The 17,281-nt window shown below is 52.0% G+C and overlaps 6 protein-coding genes across 6 annotated transcripts; 3 read left to right on the top strand and 3 right to left on the bottom strand.

Annotated features, from left to right (window-relative positions):
* Positions 1-515: 515 nt before the first annotated feature.
* BKA67DRAFT_551081 (uncharacterized protein) lies at positions 516-1,649 on the bottom strand. The gene is made up of 2 exons (XM_046101710.1): positions 1,429-1,649; positions 516-1,372 (listed from the first exon to the last, which is right to left on the bottom strand). The coding sequence occupies exons 1-2, from the start codon at positions 1,464-1,466 to the stop codon at positions 622-624; spliced, it is 789 nt and encodes a 262-aa protein (XP_045965526.1). The 5' UTR covers positions 1,467-1,649; the 3' UTR covers positions 516-621.
* Positions 1,650-2,408: 759 nt separating this feature from the next.
* Positions 2,409-2,869, top strand: BKA67DRAFT_654513 (uncharacterized protein; the record flags this gene model as incomplete). The annotated part of the gene is made up of 4 exons (XM_046106575.1): positions 2,409-2,430; positions 2,500-2,535; positions 2,628-2,743; positions 2,816-2,869. The coding sequence occupies 4 exons, from the start codon at positions 2,409-2,411 to the stop codon at positions 2,867-2,869; spliced, it is 228 nt and encodes a 75-aa protein (XP_045965525.1).
* Positions 2,870-3,238: 369 nt separating this feature from the next.
* On the bottom strand, positions 3,239-4,592 carry BKA67DRAFT_84329 (uncharacterized protein). The gene has a single exon (XM_046109481.1). It carries the CDS (start codon positions 4,419-4,421, stop codon positions 3,369-3,371), a length of 1,053 nt encoding a protein of 350 aa, XP_045965524.1. The 5' UTR covers positions 4,422-4,592; the 3' UTR covers positions 3,239-3,368.
* A 329-nt stretch (positions 4,593-4,921) lies between these two features.
* BKA67DRAFT_531446 (Sin3 associated polypeptide p18-domain-containing protein) lies at positions 4,922-5,779 on the top strand (the record flags this gene model as incomplete). Its single annotated transcript, XM_046099385.1, has 1 exon — positions 4,922-5,779. One exon carries the CDS (start codon positions 4,922-4,924, stop codon positions 5,777-5,779), a length of 858 nt encoding a protein of 285 aa, XP_045965523.1.
* Positions 5,780-6,040: 261 nt separating this feature from the next.
* BKA67DRAFT_551073 (26S proteasome subunit RPN7-domain-containing protein) lies at positions 6,041-8,082 on the bottom strand. The gene is made up of 4 exons (XM_046101709.1): positions 7,769-8,082; positions 7,650-7,694; positions 7,310-7,590; positions 6,041-7,235 (listed from the first exon to the last, which is right to left on the bottom strand). The coding sequence occupies exons 1-4, from the start codon at positions 7,842-7,844 to the stop codon at positions 6,243-6,245; spliced, it is 1,395 nt and encodes a 464-aa protein (XP_045965522.1). The 5' UTR covers positions 7,845-8,082; the 3' UTR covers positions 6,041-6,242.
* Positions 8,083-11,420: 3,338 nt separating this feature from the next.
* BKA67DRAFT_510819 (uncharacterized protein) lies at positions 11,421-16,940 on the top strand (the record flags this gene model as incomplete). Its single annotated transcript, XM_046097359.1, has 9 exons — positions 11,421-12,436; positions 12,498-13,512; positions 13,565-14,304; positions 14,343-14,394; positions 14,990-15,112; positions 15,138-15,247; positions 15,337-15,377; positions 15,433-15,559; positions 15,611-16,940. The coding sequence occupies 9 exons, from the start codon at positions 11,421-11,423 to the stop codon at positions 16,938-16,940; spliced, it is 4,554 nt and encodes a 1,517-aa protein (XP_045965521.1).
* Positions 16,941-17,281: the final 341 nt, after the last annotated feature.

Here is a 17,281-nt window from a genome sequence, read left to right as displayed (position 1 = left end):
ATATACATATGATTGAATACCATGCGTTCGCCATCAGATAATCTCAAATATATACAACTGTGTATTATGTTATTCGGACAAGTCAAGGAAGTCGACCACCTCTCCAAGTTTCGAGAACACTGCAAAGCGTTATTTTAGTTTGTTCAAAAGCTACAACTACATGGATATATCATGCCCAAGCTGGATCAGAGACTTGGATGATATAAACTAACTAAAGGGGTGCAGGCAAGTCATCCACGTGATGATACATTAACTCAAGTGTTCTAATTAACCAGATCACGTCTCTGACTTGATTCCGACCTTGGGCAAAACCGACATCTGGATAGAAACGGAAAGTAGTGTCATAACAGCGAGAAATTGGCCGACCGAGATAAGATACAGGTAATCTGATTACTCTGTAGTGACAACAAGGCTGATCCTGGTTAATGTGTATGTTTTGTTACGGTTAATTAACATCTTTGGAACATATCGTGACGCAGAGATGCAGTCTACGATATGGAGTTATGTTACAGTGATAAGAAAGGAGATATGCTAGAAACACCCGGAACGGTAGTTTCGATGCTTTGCAGAGCAACAATATTGTAAAGCGTGTAATTAGTACATTGGAATATCTGTAATGGTTTACCACTTGACCCCGTAGCTGTCATCGATCTCCTTAATCTTTTCAGCTGATCGCTTGTACCCTGGGGAGGATTCAATCCTGTCGATGTACGCCCACACCTTGGGGAACAGCTTATCCGGGCTGTCGCTCCATACTCCCATGGAGTCAAACCTCTGTCGATAGGTGATCAGCGCGAAGCTGACGACGATATCAGCAGTCGTCAGATTCGTCCCGCAGAGATAGTCGCCGCCGCTGGTTGAGAGCTGGTCCTCCAAGAAACCCATGTGGGTTTTCACGTTGGGCATGAGGAAAGAGCTGAAGACCTGGTTGACAACGAGAGTGGTGACGGGACGGATGAAGAATGGCACCTTGGGGCCCTTCATCATGCTCACAACTAGGGTCATCATAAACAGCGACATCAGACTGCCTTCGTTGTAGTGCAGGAAGTACATCCAGCGCATCCACTGGTCGGTCTCACCACCAATCTTGTTCTCCTGCCCATCCTTCCAGCGCTTTGGTACTAATGTGCTGTTCCGACCGAAATTCTCACTCAGGTACTGGGCGATAAAGCCAGTCTCTGCGATCACAATCGGCTTATCAGAACCGACGGGAGTAATTGTGATGACGGGCGATTTGCCCAGCGGGTGAACTTCCTTGAGCTCGGGAGGAGCCAGCATGGTCTCCTTATTTCGGTGGATGAGTTCAAGCTCATATTCGAGTTTGAGCTCCTCGAGCAGCCACAGGATACTCTGGGCCCTTGATTTCTCTAGCCTGTACATAGTTAGGGATGATGTCTTTGGTGGGGGGAATGCACCCTGTTGAAGTACCAGTAAAGCTTGATTTTAGGCTGCTGCTCTGTAGACATGATGCGGAAACTACTGATGTGTGATTGCTGCTAGAGAGGTAAAAATTTTTCATGTGCCTGGGTGAAGGCGTCTTGATTTCTGGAGTATGCGAAAAACAAGAAGAAGTAGAAGAAGCAAAAGAAAAGAATCTTGCCACGTCCGTGTTCTGATAGTTACAGTGGTCCTTTACAGTGGGCTTTATTTTACCAAAAGCTCGAAGAAGCTACCAAAAGCGGCAATTGAGAAAAGTTAATAAAGATTAATAGGCGGACACAAGGGGAATCGCAGGACAGATTCGTCAAGCGTATTGATTTTAATTCGCTATCTCTGGGGCTATTGGAATGACGGCTACCTCGGTAAGTTGCACTCCCGGCCCAAGTTTTGTCCAAGAAAGGTTAATAGTTGACGTAAGTTGAGGGTTCTCTCATTCTGGATTCTGGAGCAATGGTCATATGCTGAGCCTCTGCGGACAACAAATATCACGCGTTAGTGCGATGTTGGGCCTGATCACACGTGCTGTACGTATGGACTATACTCAAGAAAATGTCATATGGAAAGAAGCAACGTGATTGCTATCATTTCGTTTTTACTATGTAAGAATGGCGGGGGGGGGCGCGAATTGAGGAATTGAGGAATTGACCAATTGCTGGCGGGCTGCCATGTACGGATCCGTACGGAGTGCTACCTAATTACAGTATGTACTTTGTACTGTAAGTTATTATTTCATAACCAAAGCAAACGCCACAGTGTGGCTCATTTCCCCACCTCTGATGAAGTGCTTGCGTGCCGAAAGGTGAAGGTCGTGCGTGAGGTGAGGCGCACAAACTCCCCGACGGACGACATCCCAAAGTCCAAAGTGCTCGGAGCAGAGAGATACAGCAGCGCTTCACTCGCATTGAACGCGACCATATACCAACCACCATTCCACATCCTGTGCAGGCCCTTGCCCCGACGCAATCAAAATGGCTGGCCTCAAGCACTTCAGTACGTCCCGGAGCCACGTCAAGTCAGTCCCCCCAACTGGAAGCAGCAAGCTAATCTGTACGACAATAGAGCTGGCGCTTGACCCGTCCATCCAAAAGCTGGGGAGTATGTTCTATCTCCCGATGCCTCGAGCGAACCCACAAGAGGAGGACTGAGGGCTACACCGCCGAGAGCTACCGTGGCTAATTGAAGGATAGCGATGCAAACGAACCGAGCCAAATACTTTCGCTGGACACCCCGAACTGCCCGCATCACCTTCATGTACGTCGTGTTCGTGCCTGCACTCTTCGGCATCCTCGCATACCAGACAGACGTGAGTCTTTGCCTCCACCCAGGAAACCAGCACCAACGTTCAGCTCGGGACTAATGCGTATATAACTCACAGGGCAAATACGATCTCCGGGCCAAGAGGAAGGGCGACTTGATCTCCGAGTACTAGATGGAACCGGTGCAGCAAAGGCCAGGCGTCGGACTTGTACATAATTTCGGGGCAGTGGACGGGCATTGAAAAGAAGAAGAAGAAGGGAAAAAAATTATATTTAAACAGAAATGAACTGGACTGTAGATTATGGAATGTCGCGTTCGGGCGATTGTTGCAGTCCGGTACCCTGATTGCTCGGCGACCCATGAATCTAACTATTAATGATTTCTCCTGGGCCCGGTGGTGCAGTCGTAGCATGCTGAAAGAAATATGGCACCCGCGGTAAGGGAGCCTCAGGTGTTATCATCTGGGTCAAGTTCTCAGTCGGAACCTTTTTCTTCTTCTTTTTGTCCAGGCTTGCATTCTCCTTCACTCCTTGGCCTTGATACTTGGCTTCCCGTTACTGGCAGGGTACCGGGGGGAAAACCCCCCCAATTCTTAGCTGCTGAGCACAATGGTTTATTGTTGACCAGCGACTGATCAATTGCTTCTTCTATTCATGGGTCTTCTGATTCATCTAGCCCATCAGCTGTCTAACATCTTCCGGCGGCCACCTTACCTGGGCAAAGGTAAGGCAACGCTTGATACTTTGGAGATATTTCCTCGTGACCTCGTCGCCCATGACATGTCCTCTCTCTCCGTTATGAAGCTTCTCTCTGGCGCTACGTTCGTGGATACCCACCATGGTGACACCAATGGGCCAAGCCGCCTTTCCAATACTCAAGCGTAGATAGCCGTCGTTTGCATCCACATATCGCCTCTCCTGTGCAGCCTTCACGATCTCGATCACAGGTTTGATGATATCATCGTCAAGATCGCCTTTCTCAAGCTTGCGAAACAGCGGCACCATGTTTTCGCGACTCTGGGTCATGGCGTTGAAAGCGGCCTTGCTCTCGAATGTGTCCCTCCTCTCCTCCTGGGCAAGGGCCAGCTGCCACTCTCGGAGCACCATGGTGAAGTAGGAAGCCAGTTGTCGGAAGAGGAGCTTCCGGGCCTCCTTGCTCTGCGGCATGTCGCCGTCGACCTTCATGTCCTTCTCCTCTAGCAGCTGGAGCGTTGTCGGGATGGGGCCCTTGGTCATGACAGTCGTCAGTCTCGTATAGCGCCGCAGGCGGGCCTTGTGTGTCTCTCCAAACAGCGTCGCCGGTTCGCCAAGGGCTCTCAGCTTGTTGACTAGCTCTTGGGGCGGGAGGTCGTCGTCGCCGTCGCCATCGTCGGAGGGCTCTGCGCTGTCCTCCTCTCTCAGTTCTGGCAGTCCTAGCCGCTTCCTTCGTTTTCTCTCTTCCTCCTTGGCGGCCTCTTCACGGCGTCTCCTGGTGTCTTCCTCCATCCTGCGACGCTTCTCATCTCGTAGACGTGCCTCCTCCTCGGCGTCTTCGTCGCGCTTGCGCTTTTCTGCAGCTCTGGCGAGGCGCTTCTCGTCAAGCTCTTTCTGCTCTGCTAGATATGCCCTTTGCCTTTCGGCCTCCACTTCGGCGCGCCGCATGTACTTGGTGGGCTTGGAAGGAGCATCCTCAGATTTGGGGTTTGTTTTCGCGATCTCTTTGGACATGAGAGATGCGAAGTCCATGGCGACGGGGTTCGGCCCGGGTGTCCGGGACAGATGGAATACCGGGGCAAGTGCAGATGATTATTCAGCTCTGATGTGGATTGGAGAAGAAGAAGTAGACTTGTCGAAGCATCACAGCGCCAGAAGCAAGCAGTTGCACTGCCAGGAGGTCACATACTTTGTTTGAGTAGTTGCTTGATGCTATTGGTAGCCGCGGCGCGAGCTTGGAGGGGTCGAGCGCGCTAAAGCTCCAAGCATTACAGGGCCTCGACGGGGCCCCGATTACGTACATACTTAGCAGGCTGAACGAGTGGCATGGGGGGTACATGCGGCTGTCCAGAGCAAGGTACATATGCTTCTCCCGTCGCTTCCTGGTCACGTACAAAAGGTCAAATGCATATGCAGGTATACAACATCTGTGCTTAGGTTGAAACTGCGCCCGATCCACGGCAACATCACCGTCTGCCTGGCTGTCTGTCTGTCGCAAGGCCGGACACCATCCAAATCATCTTGGTGAAAACATGGACCGGCGCACCAATCCGCCATGCGCAATACGGCTCTTCTACCGGACCGGCGCGTTTCATAGGTACGATGAACACGCAGACTACGCCCTTGTTCTCCCTGCACGTCAACTGACCATGGCGCGCAGACCCGACGAGTTCTCTTCGTTTCAGCTCCCACCACACCTCACAGTACATACCTGGCCGTCGTGTACGCTGACGGAGCTCTCACATCACCTCGCCTTTACTGCCCCGGCCATCCTCCCCGACCCGGCCATTGGGACGAGGCTTTCCTTTCGCCTCATCTTTCCCGACACGCGGTCGACCGCCAGCTCCTCCTCAACCCTTAGCCAGCCTCCAAAGTACATGGTCAAGGACTTGGGCAGCATCGTGATAGGCCACGGAGGGTCAGGCCCAGCCTCGGGGCTAGATCCCGCGCCCTCCTCCGCTGCGAAGAGCGTCGCCGCCCCGGACCACGGCGGGGACGGGGCCAAGACCCTCGCCGAGGCCCGATTCGTCGTGGGCGACCACGTGTCCGTCGCCATCCTGCCACCCCTCGAGGACGGCAGTGTAGCCCCGGCGAGTGCTGCGCGCATGGGCCGTGGCGCCGGTGCCGGAGAGGCAGGTGCTGTTGTCGGACGGGCCCCCGGCCTGGGCGGACGAGATAGGGAGAACGGGTTTGGCGGCCGCAGGGGTGGTCGCGGCGGTCGGCCTGAACAGTTCGGCCGAGGAAACGTGCCCGTGGGCGAGTGGAGGAGAGGTGAGGCATTGCCCGAGGCGCAGAGGGAAGGGCGTGGCCTATCTGGGGAGTGGAGGAGGGCAGAGGGACCGCCGCCCGATGCGCCATTTGGTCGGAACAGGGGCCGGGGACGCTGGTGAGAACTACCCTTTGCCCAATTTGCTTTTACCTTGTTGGTCGGCTCGACTTTGCACTGGTGTTTCGGGCGTTTGGGGGCCAGTTGTGCCTGGTTGGTTTTTCGCGTGTCTTTTGAAGTTCGGGCATGTCGGCTCTCAGGTTCGAATTGTCGCATTTTGGCCAGATACCCATAGAGCAAGTGAGACGATGAAAGCATGCATGTCCTTTCCAGGATAGTCTACTTGTCACACATCATCTTGTGAATCACATGTTCGTTTCAGCCCGGTTTGTCCTGTACGTTGTCTTGTCATCTCTCATGTATCATTCCTGGCTTTCCGCCTAGTAAGCTCTATCTTTGGGCGTCGTGGCAATTCATTTCACTCCTTGACCAGGCCTGTAACGCCGATAAACGCCAGTCATGCCATGTTCTGCCCACTCAAGGAACGCCATCCGTATGCCAATGACCTTTATCATACCTGGCCACCTCTACATCAAACTCTCCGCCACCCCTTTTCGGGCATCGTCAAACCAGACATCGGACATGCCGGCGCCCGCAGCGGCAACCCCTTTCCGACTTCCCTTCACCTCCAGGTCAGCTGCGGCGATACTCATCCGCCTGATTCGCTCCAATGCTTCCTTCTCGTACAGCTTTGCCGCCTCCAGTGCCTTGGCCTGCATTTCGACGCGGCGATCCGTGGAGACTGCAACAAGCAGCCTGTCGATTGTGTTGATGCGGGCTTGAAGATGACCGCCTCGAATCATGGTGACGAGCTCAGCCTCAAGAGACTCTCCAGGCTGAGCAAAAGATTCGTTCAAGCTGTCCAGGGTGACACAGGAGAATGGGATGAAGTACTGAACAATGCACTTGGTCCTGATCTGGGAATAGATGGCCGGCACATGTCTCTGAAGGTGGATGTCCAGAAGGTAATCAGGTCGGTATGACTCGAGTATGGCTAGGCACTGTGAGTAGCGGCCGTTGACAAACATGTTGATCGCTTTTCGGATATGAGACTCCAACTCCAGGTAGCTTCTGAAACTCGAGTTGTTGAGCACCCGAGCCTGCAGCTCGGATCGATCCATGGAGGCCAATGCCAGTAGCCCACCATACGTGGCCACATCGTTCGGACTGATGATGTCGTTGTGAAGTTGGCAAGTGGCCAGGTCTCCTGTTTCCAGGAAGTTCCTGGCAGCTTCATGATACTTGTCAGAATGGAGGTTGGCGAGGCCAGTGACGACTTTTTGGTATGGCTGCTGTGCCTTGAACTCATCATCGCTGGTGTTGCCCGAGAGCATCTTGCTTACGTTAGCCAGTACACTGGGCCAGTCCCGTTTTTGGACCATGACGCCGATTGTGTTCTTGGCAGCCTCAAGGAGATGAGATTGAGTGCTTGCTTCGCCTCTCATTCTAAGAAAGGCGTCAGAAGCACCTTGTAGGTCGCCAGTATTCTCGAGGTGGAGGGCAATGTCTCGGTAGCCAATCTAGACAAACCAGTTAGAAATTCGGAACATACTCGACGTTGTCGAAGTGGAGGGATGGATGTCGGTTTACGTACTCGAATGCTCTCGCGGATGAGATTGTTCTTGTACCCCTTGAGCTCGACGTCCAAACGATGTGCTTCAGTCTTGTTTGACTGGTTCGTCCTGTCCAGCCACGACTGATCCCATTGTGCCTCCGGCTCAGTGGGAGCGGCGATGCGGATAGCTTCCCATGCGTTACGGTAGCGTTGGGTATCCCTGCCCCTCTTGGCCTCGAGGACAGCGGCTTTGAGGGCGTCAACGGCGAGGGGAACAGACGATTGGCCTACCAAGAGCAGGCGTTCGAAGCGGGTTCGTCCTAGTTGGTGTTAATGGCATACGTGACTGGTCGGGGGAGTGTGGTCAGGCCAAGCCTACCTCGATAATTAGAGATATACAGCTCGAGGTCGAGTTTCGGGGTTTCTATTGGATGATAAAGTTTAGTTGCCGGCCTTGAAGAGCATGCTGGAAGGGCAGTTGTATCTGTATGCCTTTACCTCTGACGATGACGTTTCCTTGGTTGTCCATGGCAGTGAAGTAGGTAAGCAGCTGAGCGCCGCTCTGGTCCGCCATGATGTATACTACAGCCCTGGCAACACCATCAACGAACAATTCACACTGCAGGGAGATGGAGGAGTTGGGAGAAAGATATGCCCAGGAGGTAGATGATAGCTGCAGCCTTGCCCAAGTAAGACTTCGTGCTGTAACAACTCCAGGTGGGAGGTAGCCTCAGCAAGCCTCAGCGGGCCTCCGCAAGCCTTGGGCCACTGAAAGGTGCTGAAGGGCCACTAACTACTCCATGTGTCTAAGCCTACCTAACTTAATGTAGGTTGCAGATGCTCCAATTAGGTAGCCAGATGGACAGCTTGGGGTGGGGCTGGGAAGCTGTGAAGCTACAGTAGTTGGCCATCTCATCTCATCGGACAGCGGGGTAGCTTCTGTTCCGCCTGTGTCCAGGCGTTGGTCCAGTTGCTTCAGTCTGGACAGGCTCCAATTTTCAGCCGTTGCGCCTCGCAACTTGGAAGGAATCAAGAGTCCCGACAGGGCAGCGCACATGCGGACCGGACCTTTCTTTCTCTACGTCCTAACCAATCAACGGCCTCCTTCGCTCTTCCACAGCTAACGTTAGTAACGAACACCAGCACCATAGTAGACGGACGCTACCAAGTATTCAAGTATTCGCAGCCTCAACATGTGCAGTATGTATGTAGCTTGGTAGCATGCCCGCGCAACCTCTGACTAGTTTTCCTTCCAAAAGAAAATGCTTCATCTGTGCCACAATGGACCAGTCTGGCCATCACTTTGCACAAAATTAACACCTGGTAGGAACGTCCCCGGTGGATCAACCTATGAATATATTCAACTGACTTGGTACTAGATATGTAGTAGAGATAGCAACTTGATAAACGATACAGTTTATCTACCTCCCGAGTCCACTGATTAACCAAGCGATGACAGCCCCCAAGGCAACTCAAATGCGTGCTACGTACGGGAAAGTCCATGTCTGCCCGACTATGCACGGCATGTCACACCTATGTAGCGGAGATGCTACTCTCACTACACGCATATGTGCTTGGAGGTGAGGTTAAACGGGGAGGTTAAGATAAACGTCCCACCTGGTTCGAGTGGGCCGTAATGCTACGTATCTTGACTCTCTCTCCCTCTCTCTCTCTCTCTTTTTCACTCTCGGGGTGCGCGAAGATATGTATCAAGACTTATCATTCCCACCTGAGATAAGATGCCTCATAGTACATCATCACACTTTTTATTGCCACTGCGCGCCGTCTGAAGCCTCTCGCAGGGTCTGACAAGGCTTGCATGGCCAATGACTCGCACCGCGCTTTGATGGTTTCAGTAAGCATGGAATCTTGAGAGAACGTCTGACGCGACAAGCCACAGGAAATCAGTCGGGCACTATACAAGCCTCTCAAAACAAGAGAAGCTAGCTGCAACGGCATACTGTGTATTAAAATGTCCAGTTCGAATTTGCCTGAGAAGCAGTTTCCTTTCCCCAAGATTGTCTGAAACATAATCTGATAAGCGAACGACCAAAGAAAATAGCAATGACCAAATCGGATATCCGGCACATGGTCTGGCACTAGAAAATGCCAAGAAGCTTCGGTTTACTTGGCAACTCAACTTCAACACCGGCTGCGGTTGCAAGGTGCGGCCTGATACTAGCTGAGAGCTCGGGAAAAGCCACGCACCGTCGGTGATCTTGTTTTCATAGCTATGTTACCTTCGATCTTCTAATCACTGGGCGTCAAAGTATGTACTTATGTGATTCGCTTACCTTGCATACATGGGCCGCGAGGTGACGTTAAAAAAAAAGACACAATTTCTCATGAGGAAGGCATGAGTCGTGCTGTCAAACGATCAGCAACAAGAAACTTCGGATATGCAAGGTCTTATTCCACAAGCACATTAATTAGTCAATGTTTCCGAACGACGTTTGAGAATTATGCTGGGAAAAGGTTACTAAATATTCCGAGGCACAGTGACGCAATACCAAGTAAGTAAGTCATTACTGCATGGTTTGGCCATACTGTGAAAAGGATGCAGAATATGCAGTACGTATTGTACCAAGCGTTCGATAATCGAGCGCGGCCGGCTTGTTACGTGGCGGTAGATGAGTTATAGTCGAAAAGGCTAGGACAGCTAGCAGCATATGACAATGGCTTCGAACGTTCGCGTCTTCTTTAGCCAGATACACTACAGTAGGGACGAAGCCAATGATGATTTATCGCCTTGTCCTGCATTGGACAGGCAGTGGTGAAGATTGCGAGGGCCCGGGTCAATGAACGGTTGACGGCCAAGGCTCCGGCCTACACACGTGAGCAACAATAGCGTCCTTTTCCTACCCAGGACGTTGGGATGCCGTTACTTTTGAAGTTGAGCGTGGCATAATAACCATTGGGCGGTTTGGATTAGACTCGGTTGAGGGCAGACAGGTGCCCGCCACACGGTACTGTGGAGCTGGGAACGATGAAATTAGTTTCGTGAGAAGTATCTGCAAACATGATTGGATGTCAGGAGAGAGGGACTGGACTTGGGAGTCCTCAATTTCGAAAGTCCAACGGCATACGTAAAACGGCCAAGGTGATCGCAGCCGGTGCCTGTACAAAGCTGAAATCGGCAACCGTCATACCATGTCGGGCTTGGCGCGTTGGTTACAGCAGGATGTCGTCCGACTCTACTGTAGCTGAGAGAACCTCGCAAGGGCCTTTGGACGCAGAATGAAAATATACTGCCGTATATATTCGTATTTGGAACGATGTCGAGCTAGGCTAATGAGTACCGAAACGAAACTACGGCACTGGACAATTCTTGGGTACATAGTGTCGTCGCAAGAGCAGAGACGGGATATACGTAGTATGCATGTCTAGCGCAGAGGCCGCATCTCCCAAGTCTCCAACCACAAGGCGCGAAGACTTTGACCTGTTTTTGGCTGTCGCATGCGGTCCACTTGATTTGCTACTGTACTCTGAATGTGCATAGTACACTGGGCCCCAAGGCACTGGGCGCTCCCTACTGGACCTCCCCGGCTCTCGTTCTTGTTCATGTCCTAGGTTAGTCCATGTGCATGGAAGACCACCTTTTGCCTGGGTCCTGCACACACCAACTGATTGAGTGTTCCTCTTCAACCAGTTCAGTTCGCTTCAAACGACCACTGACTCTGATTCATACAACCCAGCCCGTCGATCGACCTGGTTTTCTGCGACGATTCCCCGGGGCCATTGCTCATCCAAATCTCTCTCTACTCGTGTCGCTTTCATTTATCCCGCCCCCCCGTTCTTGATTGAGTCTTTTTGGCCATCTGGATCAAAGCTTACTCGCATTCCTGTTCGGACTGAGCTCGGCCTTGGGGGGTAAATACGCCAACTTAGTTATCTTGCCCGACAGGACTGCTGGCCGTGTTCCATCTCACCTCACCTCGCCTCATTTCACTTCACTGCCACCTGCCCCGCGTCCGTCGCGAATCTTGACCAGTGTTTTCGAGGGGGTCCGACATGAGATAATTGCACCAACAACTACTGCGACTCACCTCCCTTACTCAAGCGCGTCAATCGCACATCTACCGTTATCACGCAATCATTTTGACTGAAGACGCCGCGGTCCCACGCGCGGACCTCCATCACTAAAGGCAACATGGCGCCTCCCAAAGGCAAGGACAAGGCCACCGAATCTCCCAACTTGGACCTGTCCGATGCAGAGTCTAGCGGCCACTCTGAAGATGAAAGCACCACCCAGGACAAGGGCAAGGCAGGCGACACCCCAAATGTTCCACTCCAGAAGCGCCGGAGGGTTACGAGAGCTTGTGATGAGTGTCGGAGGAAGAAGATCAAGTGCGACGGGAAACAACCCTGCACCCATTGCCAAGTCTACAGCTACGAGTGCACTTACGACAAGCCCTCTAACCGACGCAGAAACCCTGCGCCACAGTATATCGAGGCCCTGGAGAACCGGCTGCAGCGCGCTGAAGGACTTCTGAAGAAGTTCATGCCCGACGTTGATCTGGCCGACCCGAACCTCGACCCTGCTGTTGAGCAGGAGTTCCGCCTACGGGAACAGGCACGTACCAAGGCCCTCAAAAAGGAAGACAGCTCCTCTCCGTCGCCCATGAAATCTGATGAGCGTCTCATGTCCATGATCTCGGGTGTCGGCCAACTCGAATTTGACGACAATGGTGACTATGACTTTCACGGTCCCTCTTCTGGCAATGTCTTCTTCAAGAAGATGAAGAACCACTTCAAGGGCTTGCTAGGTCGTGACTACCACGTACCAGTGCTACCTCGTCCGCCGAAACCCTCCAGCATCGTGGGTCTCGACTCTCCCCGCTTATCAGCCATAAGTTCGCCTGGCAGCAGCAGGAAGGGCTCTACCGCCGACGTCTGTGATCTACCCCCAAAGGTCATAGCCCGTCGCCTGTGTTCACATTCTCTCAAGTATGCAACATGTCTACTTCGAATTGTCCACGTTCCCTCCTTTTACACAATGGTCGATAGAATATACGACAAGCCGCCGGGAAAGTATGGCAGTTATGGAACCGACGAGGACAGGGACCTGGCCCTGCTCTATTCCGTCTTAGCATTAGGATGCATGTACAATGTTGCAGACGACGAAAAATCAAAAAAGCCTCCTTATGAAATCGCCACGGAGCAAGGGTAAGTCCCTGATCTTTGCACAAACAGGGAATATATATACTGAATTCTTTTATGTGTTTAGTTTAAAGTACTACACCTCTGCGAGGTTTTTACTTCAAGACGTTACAGACTGCCGAGATCTCATATCACTCCAGGCTCTCTTATTCATGATTCTGTTCATACAATCAATATCGAGCCTTGGCACATGTTACGGCTTCGTCGGCATAGCGCTACGATCTGCCTTGAGGATGGGCCTTCATCGAAACCTGCCGCACAATCAAGGTACTGCTATCGATGCCGAGTCAAGGCGGCGGGTCTTCTCTGTTTGCCGCCAGCTAGACATTTATGTGTCCGCGCTTCTCGGATTTCCCATGCTGCTCAACGACGACGATATTGACCAGCCACTACCAACCCCAATTGATGACGAATTCATCACCAAGAATGGGATGGTGCCAGTCCCTCCAGGCACAACTTCTTTCATTGAGGCCTTCAACGCCCACGCTCGCCTAATGGACATCCTGAGCAAGATCATCAAACATATTTATCCTGTCAAGGGAATGGAGCAGACTGTTGCGGAAGGGGGTCAAATGAGTCCGTCGTACATGATAAGTTATGGCAAGGTACAGGAGCTCGAGACCGCGCTTCAACAGTGGAACGAGGAGCTGCCTGCTGCTTGGCGACCGGATTCTGAAGGGCCCGAGGAAGTCGTTCGTGTCCGTAACCTACTCAGGTTCGCATACGCTCATGTGCAGATGGTACTGTACAGGCCATTCCTTCACGCAGTCTCGGCCAAGATGACTTCAGGAAAGCCGCCGGATGAGCGTTCATACGCCTGTGGTGCAGCTGGCATCAATGTTGCCCGGAACATCATACATATTGGCATTGAAATGCGAAAACAGGTATCATTGGTTGGACCGTACTGGTTTACTCTGTTCACCGAGTTCTTTGCCATCATTACGTTGGTTTTCTACGTTCTGGAAAACGACGATAAGCCTGGCACAACCGATATTATGGCGGATGCTACGGCCGGTAGAGACATGATCGGTAAGCTTGCGAGACGAAGCATGGCTGCTGACCGTATCTCCAAAGCTTTGGATGTAAGTACAAAATCAACTGAATATGCAATTGCTGTAATACTGACATGCATAGGTTATGTTTGACCAACTCCCCGACAAGATGAAGGGAGTTGCCGCTGGTGCAGCGCCTTCCAAGAAGCGTTCTGCAACTGATTCCAAGGAGTCACTTCACGCAGTCGTCTCCCCGTCGCCCATGCATATTACGGGCGATGCAATGGACGGCATGCGGAATCATTCAGCACATGGAGCTAGAGGTTCCCTAGGACCTATGGCACCCAACGTCTCTTTTGACCTCGACACCAACTTTGGCATGGACGACTTCTCTTCAAACGTCCCGGGTATGTCTCCGCTGGACCTGGCCTCAACACCAGTGGAGTCCATGTCTTCCGGCCAAATGGAACAAGGGCAACGTCTGCCCGATGGCATGACCCATGGGGTAAACCCAATCAACCAACTCGATGCGGTCATGTTTCCTTCGGCAGACCCGTTGGCCTATCCCAATCAACCAGGATTCGCAATGAGGGGTGGACCTCAGCATTATGATCCATCCCAGTTCTACGCGCCTAATCTGTTCGATGGCATTGAAGGTCAGTTGATGGGTCCGCTCCCTCCATACCTGATGCAGACACCTCAAGGACAGCCCGGGTTTTCGTTCCCAGCTCAAATGTATCCAGATCCAATGCTCGCGATACAGATGCAGCGGGCACCCCAGCACCAGCCTCACCCGCACCACCAGATGCCGCAACAGGCTCAGCGGCGACGCATGTTCAGTCAGTTCGGCAGCCAGCAACCGTGGTCTGGCATGTTTCCTCAGTATGATTAGAGTGGACCAAATGATACCCCTTCATGAGTACGACGGCCGGTTTGGAAGCAGTTTATGGAATCGCGGAAAGTTTTGTTGGAGTTCATATTGTTTCGGGAGCATATACGTTCACGATCACTTGTCACGTGTTGCAAGTGTCTTGGAGGGGGGTTTTCTTTTCTTTTCTTTTTCAAGTTGTGGGAAAAGATGTGAGGCGTCTTTCGCAGTCCTTCTAGGCTACATCGGATATAGAAGGAAGATGACTGTACATAGCTACGGTGATTAGCGAGCGGTCCAATGGTTCATGCGAACAGGGACTAGATTTTGTATTTTCAAAAGTAGTTAGCGGGGCTCGGAGTACCATGACGGATCTCCCTGAGCTGTAATATTCATTCGGAATACCCAGTTTCATGATACCGCGATCTGCCACATCGATCTGGCGGCCGGTATGTGAGCAAGACAGAACAAAACAATTAAGAGATAGTGGTGCTTGATGAAAAACCCTCACCAACAACAATTGGCACGATAAGTGCGGTGTTTCTATGAGGTTGTAACCGGTGAGCGCTAAACCGAACATGGCATCTGTTATTTACTTTGGTATTGTTTTTGTACCCAACCATCTGCCCCGCAAATGGCCTCTACCCCTTCAATGATCTCAAGCGTATGTACGTACCTAGGTAGGGATTGAGAATTGAGCAAGGAAGTACTTTATTTTGTGAGTGGAAGCAAGAAAAGAACGTCGTTACTCCAGGTGCGCAACAGAGCTCGACACACAGGCGAGCAGCAGGCTTAACCTTCGTCTCGGTAGCTGCGACTTCTGTGCTGACTACGCCAGTTTGCATAGGTAGCGTTCACTACGAAACCCCCTTGGCAATTCATCGACATCTGTCTTGATATGGAGGCACATGATGTTTTAGACCACGACCTGGTGATTGTGGAAGAGTTCGATGCTTTGTAAGACTATCCGCATAATATCAAGCTCCGGCAGAGGTTCTGCTCGGCCTGTCGCTTTCTGATCTACCGCTAACCGACACAATCTCCAGGGCCATTGAGGTGAAGCCCGCACCGTCTCAGAAGTTTCCTGGTATGTCTGCGGGCTTTTCTTGGATTGCACTGCATTGATATCTGATTGACTATAGCGAAACAACATGCAAGGAAGGTGGCGAAGGAGCTTGGCGTTGACCACGGCATTATCTACCTGCCAGGTCAATCCGAAAAGGGATGGGAGGACTCGGACATGGACGTTCCCTTTCGGCAACGCCGATAGTAAGTCACCGCTGGGAAAGGCCATCATCGTGTACTCATGATTCCTTCCAGCTTTTATTACCTGAGTGGTGCAAATTTCCCGCGCTGCGCAGTCACGTATGACATCGAAGCAGACAACCTTATTCTCTGGGTACCATACACACCTCCTCAACAGGCCTTATGGTATGGTACAACGCCCACGCCGGCGGAGTGCTTGAAGCAATCGGACCTGGACGATGTCAAGTATACTGCCGAGCTTCCAAAGTATCTTGTCCCAACCCTAGCACTCGTCGAGACTCTATACGTACTCAGAGAATCCCAGCTGCCCAGATTCAAATCCTTTGACACCCTCAAGCCGCATGTCACGGTTGACACAACGTCCCTGCTCCCTGCCATAAGCGAGGCTCGGGTGATTAAGACTGCCTTTGAGATCTCCATGATCCGAAAAGCCAACGACATTAGTTCTGCAGCCCACAAAGCTGTCTGCCAGAAGATCCGCTACCTGAAGAACGAGTGTGAGGTCGAAGCCATCTTCCAAGCCGTCAGCCTTTCCCGCAATGCGCACTCTCAATCGTACGCTATCATTGCCGGCTCGGGCTCCAATGGCGCCTCGCTCCACTACGGTGCCAACAATGAACCCCTTGCCGGCCGCCAGCTGCTTGTCCTGGATGCCGGCGCCGAGTGGAACGTTTATTCATCCGACATCACCCGCACGCTACCAATCTCGGGGAAGTTTACACCTGAAGCCCGGGCTATCTACGACTTGGTGGCGGAGATGCAGTCACAATGCGAAGACCGCATCCGCCCTGGCACGGTGTACTTTAGTCTGCATTTGCACGCACACTTGGTCGCGGTAAAGGGTCTGCTCGAGCTGGGTATTCTCCACAACGGCACTGCGAGCGAGATTTTCAAGAACGGTACCAGTGCGGCGTTCTTCCCTCACGGGCTAGGCCATCACGTTGGACTTGAGGTTCACGATGTTGCTGGCTACGAGCGGCTCTTGGTTGAACAGGATGGATTTATGACACTTGGTGGGAAGATGAAGCTGTTTGTGCCCCATATGCTGAAGGAGATGATCAACACGGCCGTGTCCAAGGGAGATGCAGGAGATGCCGCAGCAACTACAGGGCCGCCGTACAAAGGCCGAAGAGAATTGGCACCGGGCATGGTGGTCACCGTTGAGCCTGGCCTCTACTTTAACAGGCAATACATTGAGGCGTATTTCCTGAGACAACCGGAGCATGCCAAGTATATCAACCAAGAAGTTCTGGAGAGGTATTGGGATGTAGGTGGTGTCCGGATTGAGGATTGTCTATTGGTGACAGAAGATGGCGCTGAGAACCTGAGCTGGGCACCCAAAGGCGAGGAGATGCTGAACATCATCAACGGGAAATCAATGTAGATAGAGCTGCTGTGTCCCTTTCAAAACAATTATGCGTCCATTAAACCGAGTCATCAGTGATGCCCCCCAAGCACGAAAGTAGGCGAGTCCACATCAACTGGCGTTTGCGATGGCTCGAGGCCAAGCGTCGAAGTTGGTATGAAAAACTGGTTTCGGATTGATTTCACATAGCAGTAATTAGCTATAGCCTCGGTTGTTATGACAGGGATGTAGCCATTCCGTTAGCTTATTAGTTGGTGTCACTTTGGCAGGAGGACTTTGAACCAAGTATTGTAAGCCTCCGTGTACGTGTTCATGTCCAGGGCGGGGTCTTGTTATTCAGAGGAAAGCAGATGCCTCTT

The sequence above is a fragment of the Truncatella angustata genome, assembly GCF_020726525.1.
Source record: "Truncatella angustata strain MPI-SDFR-AT-0073 chromosome Unknown BKA67scaffold_1, whole genome shotgun sequence".
Lineage (NCBI taxonomy): Eukaryota > Fungi > Ascomycota > Sordariomycetes > Amphisphaeriales > Sporocadaceae > Truncatella > Truncatella angustata.
This window is presented reverse-complemented; position numbering and strand designations above follow the sequence as displayed.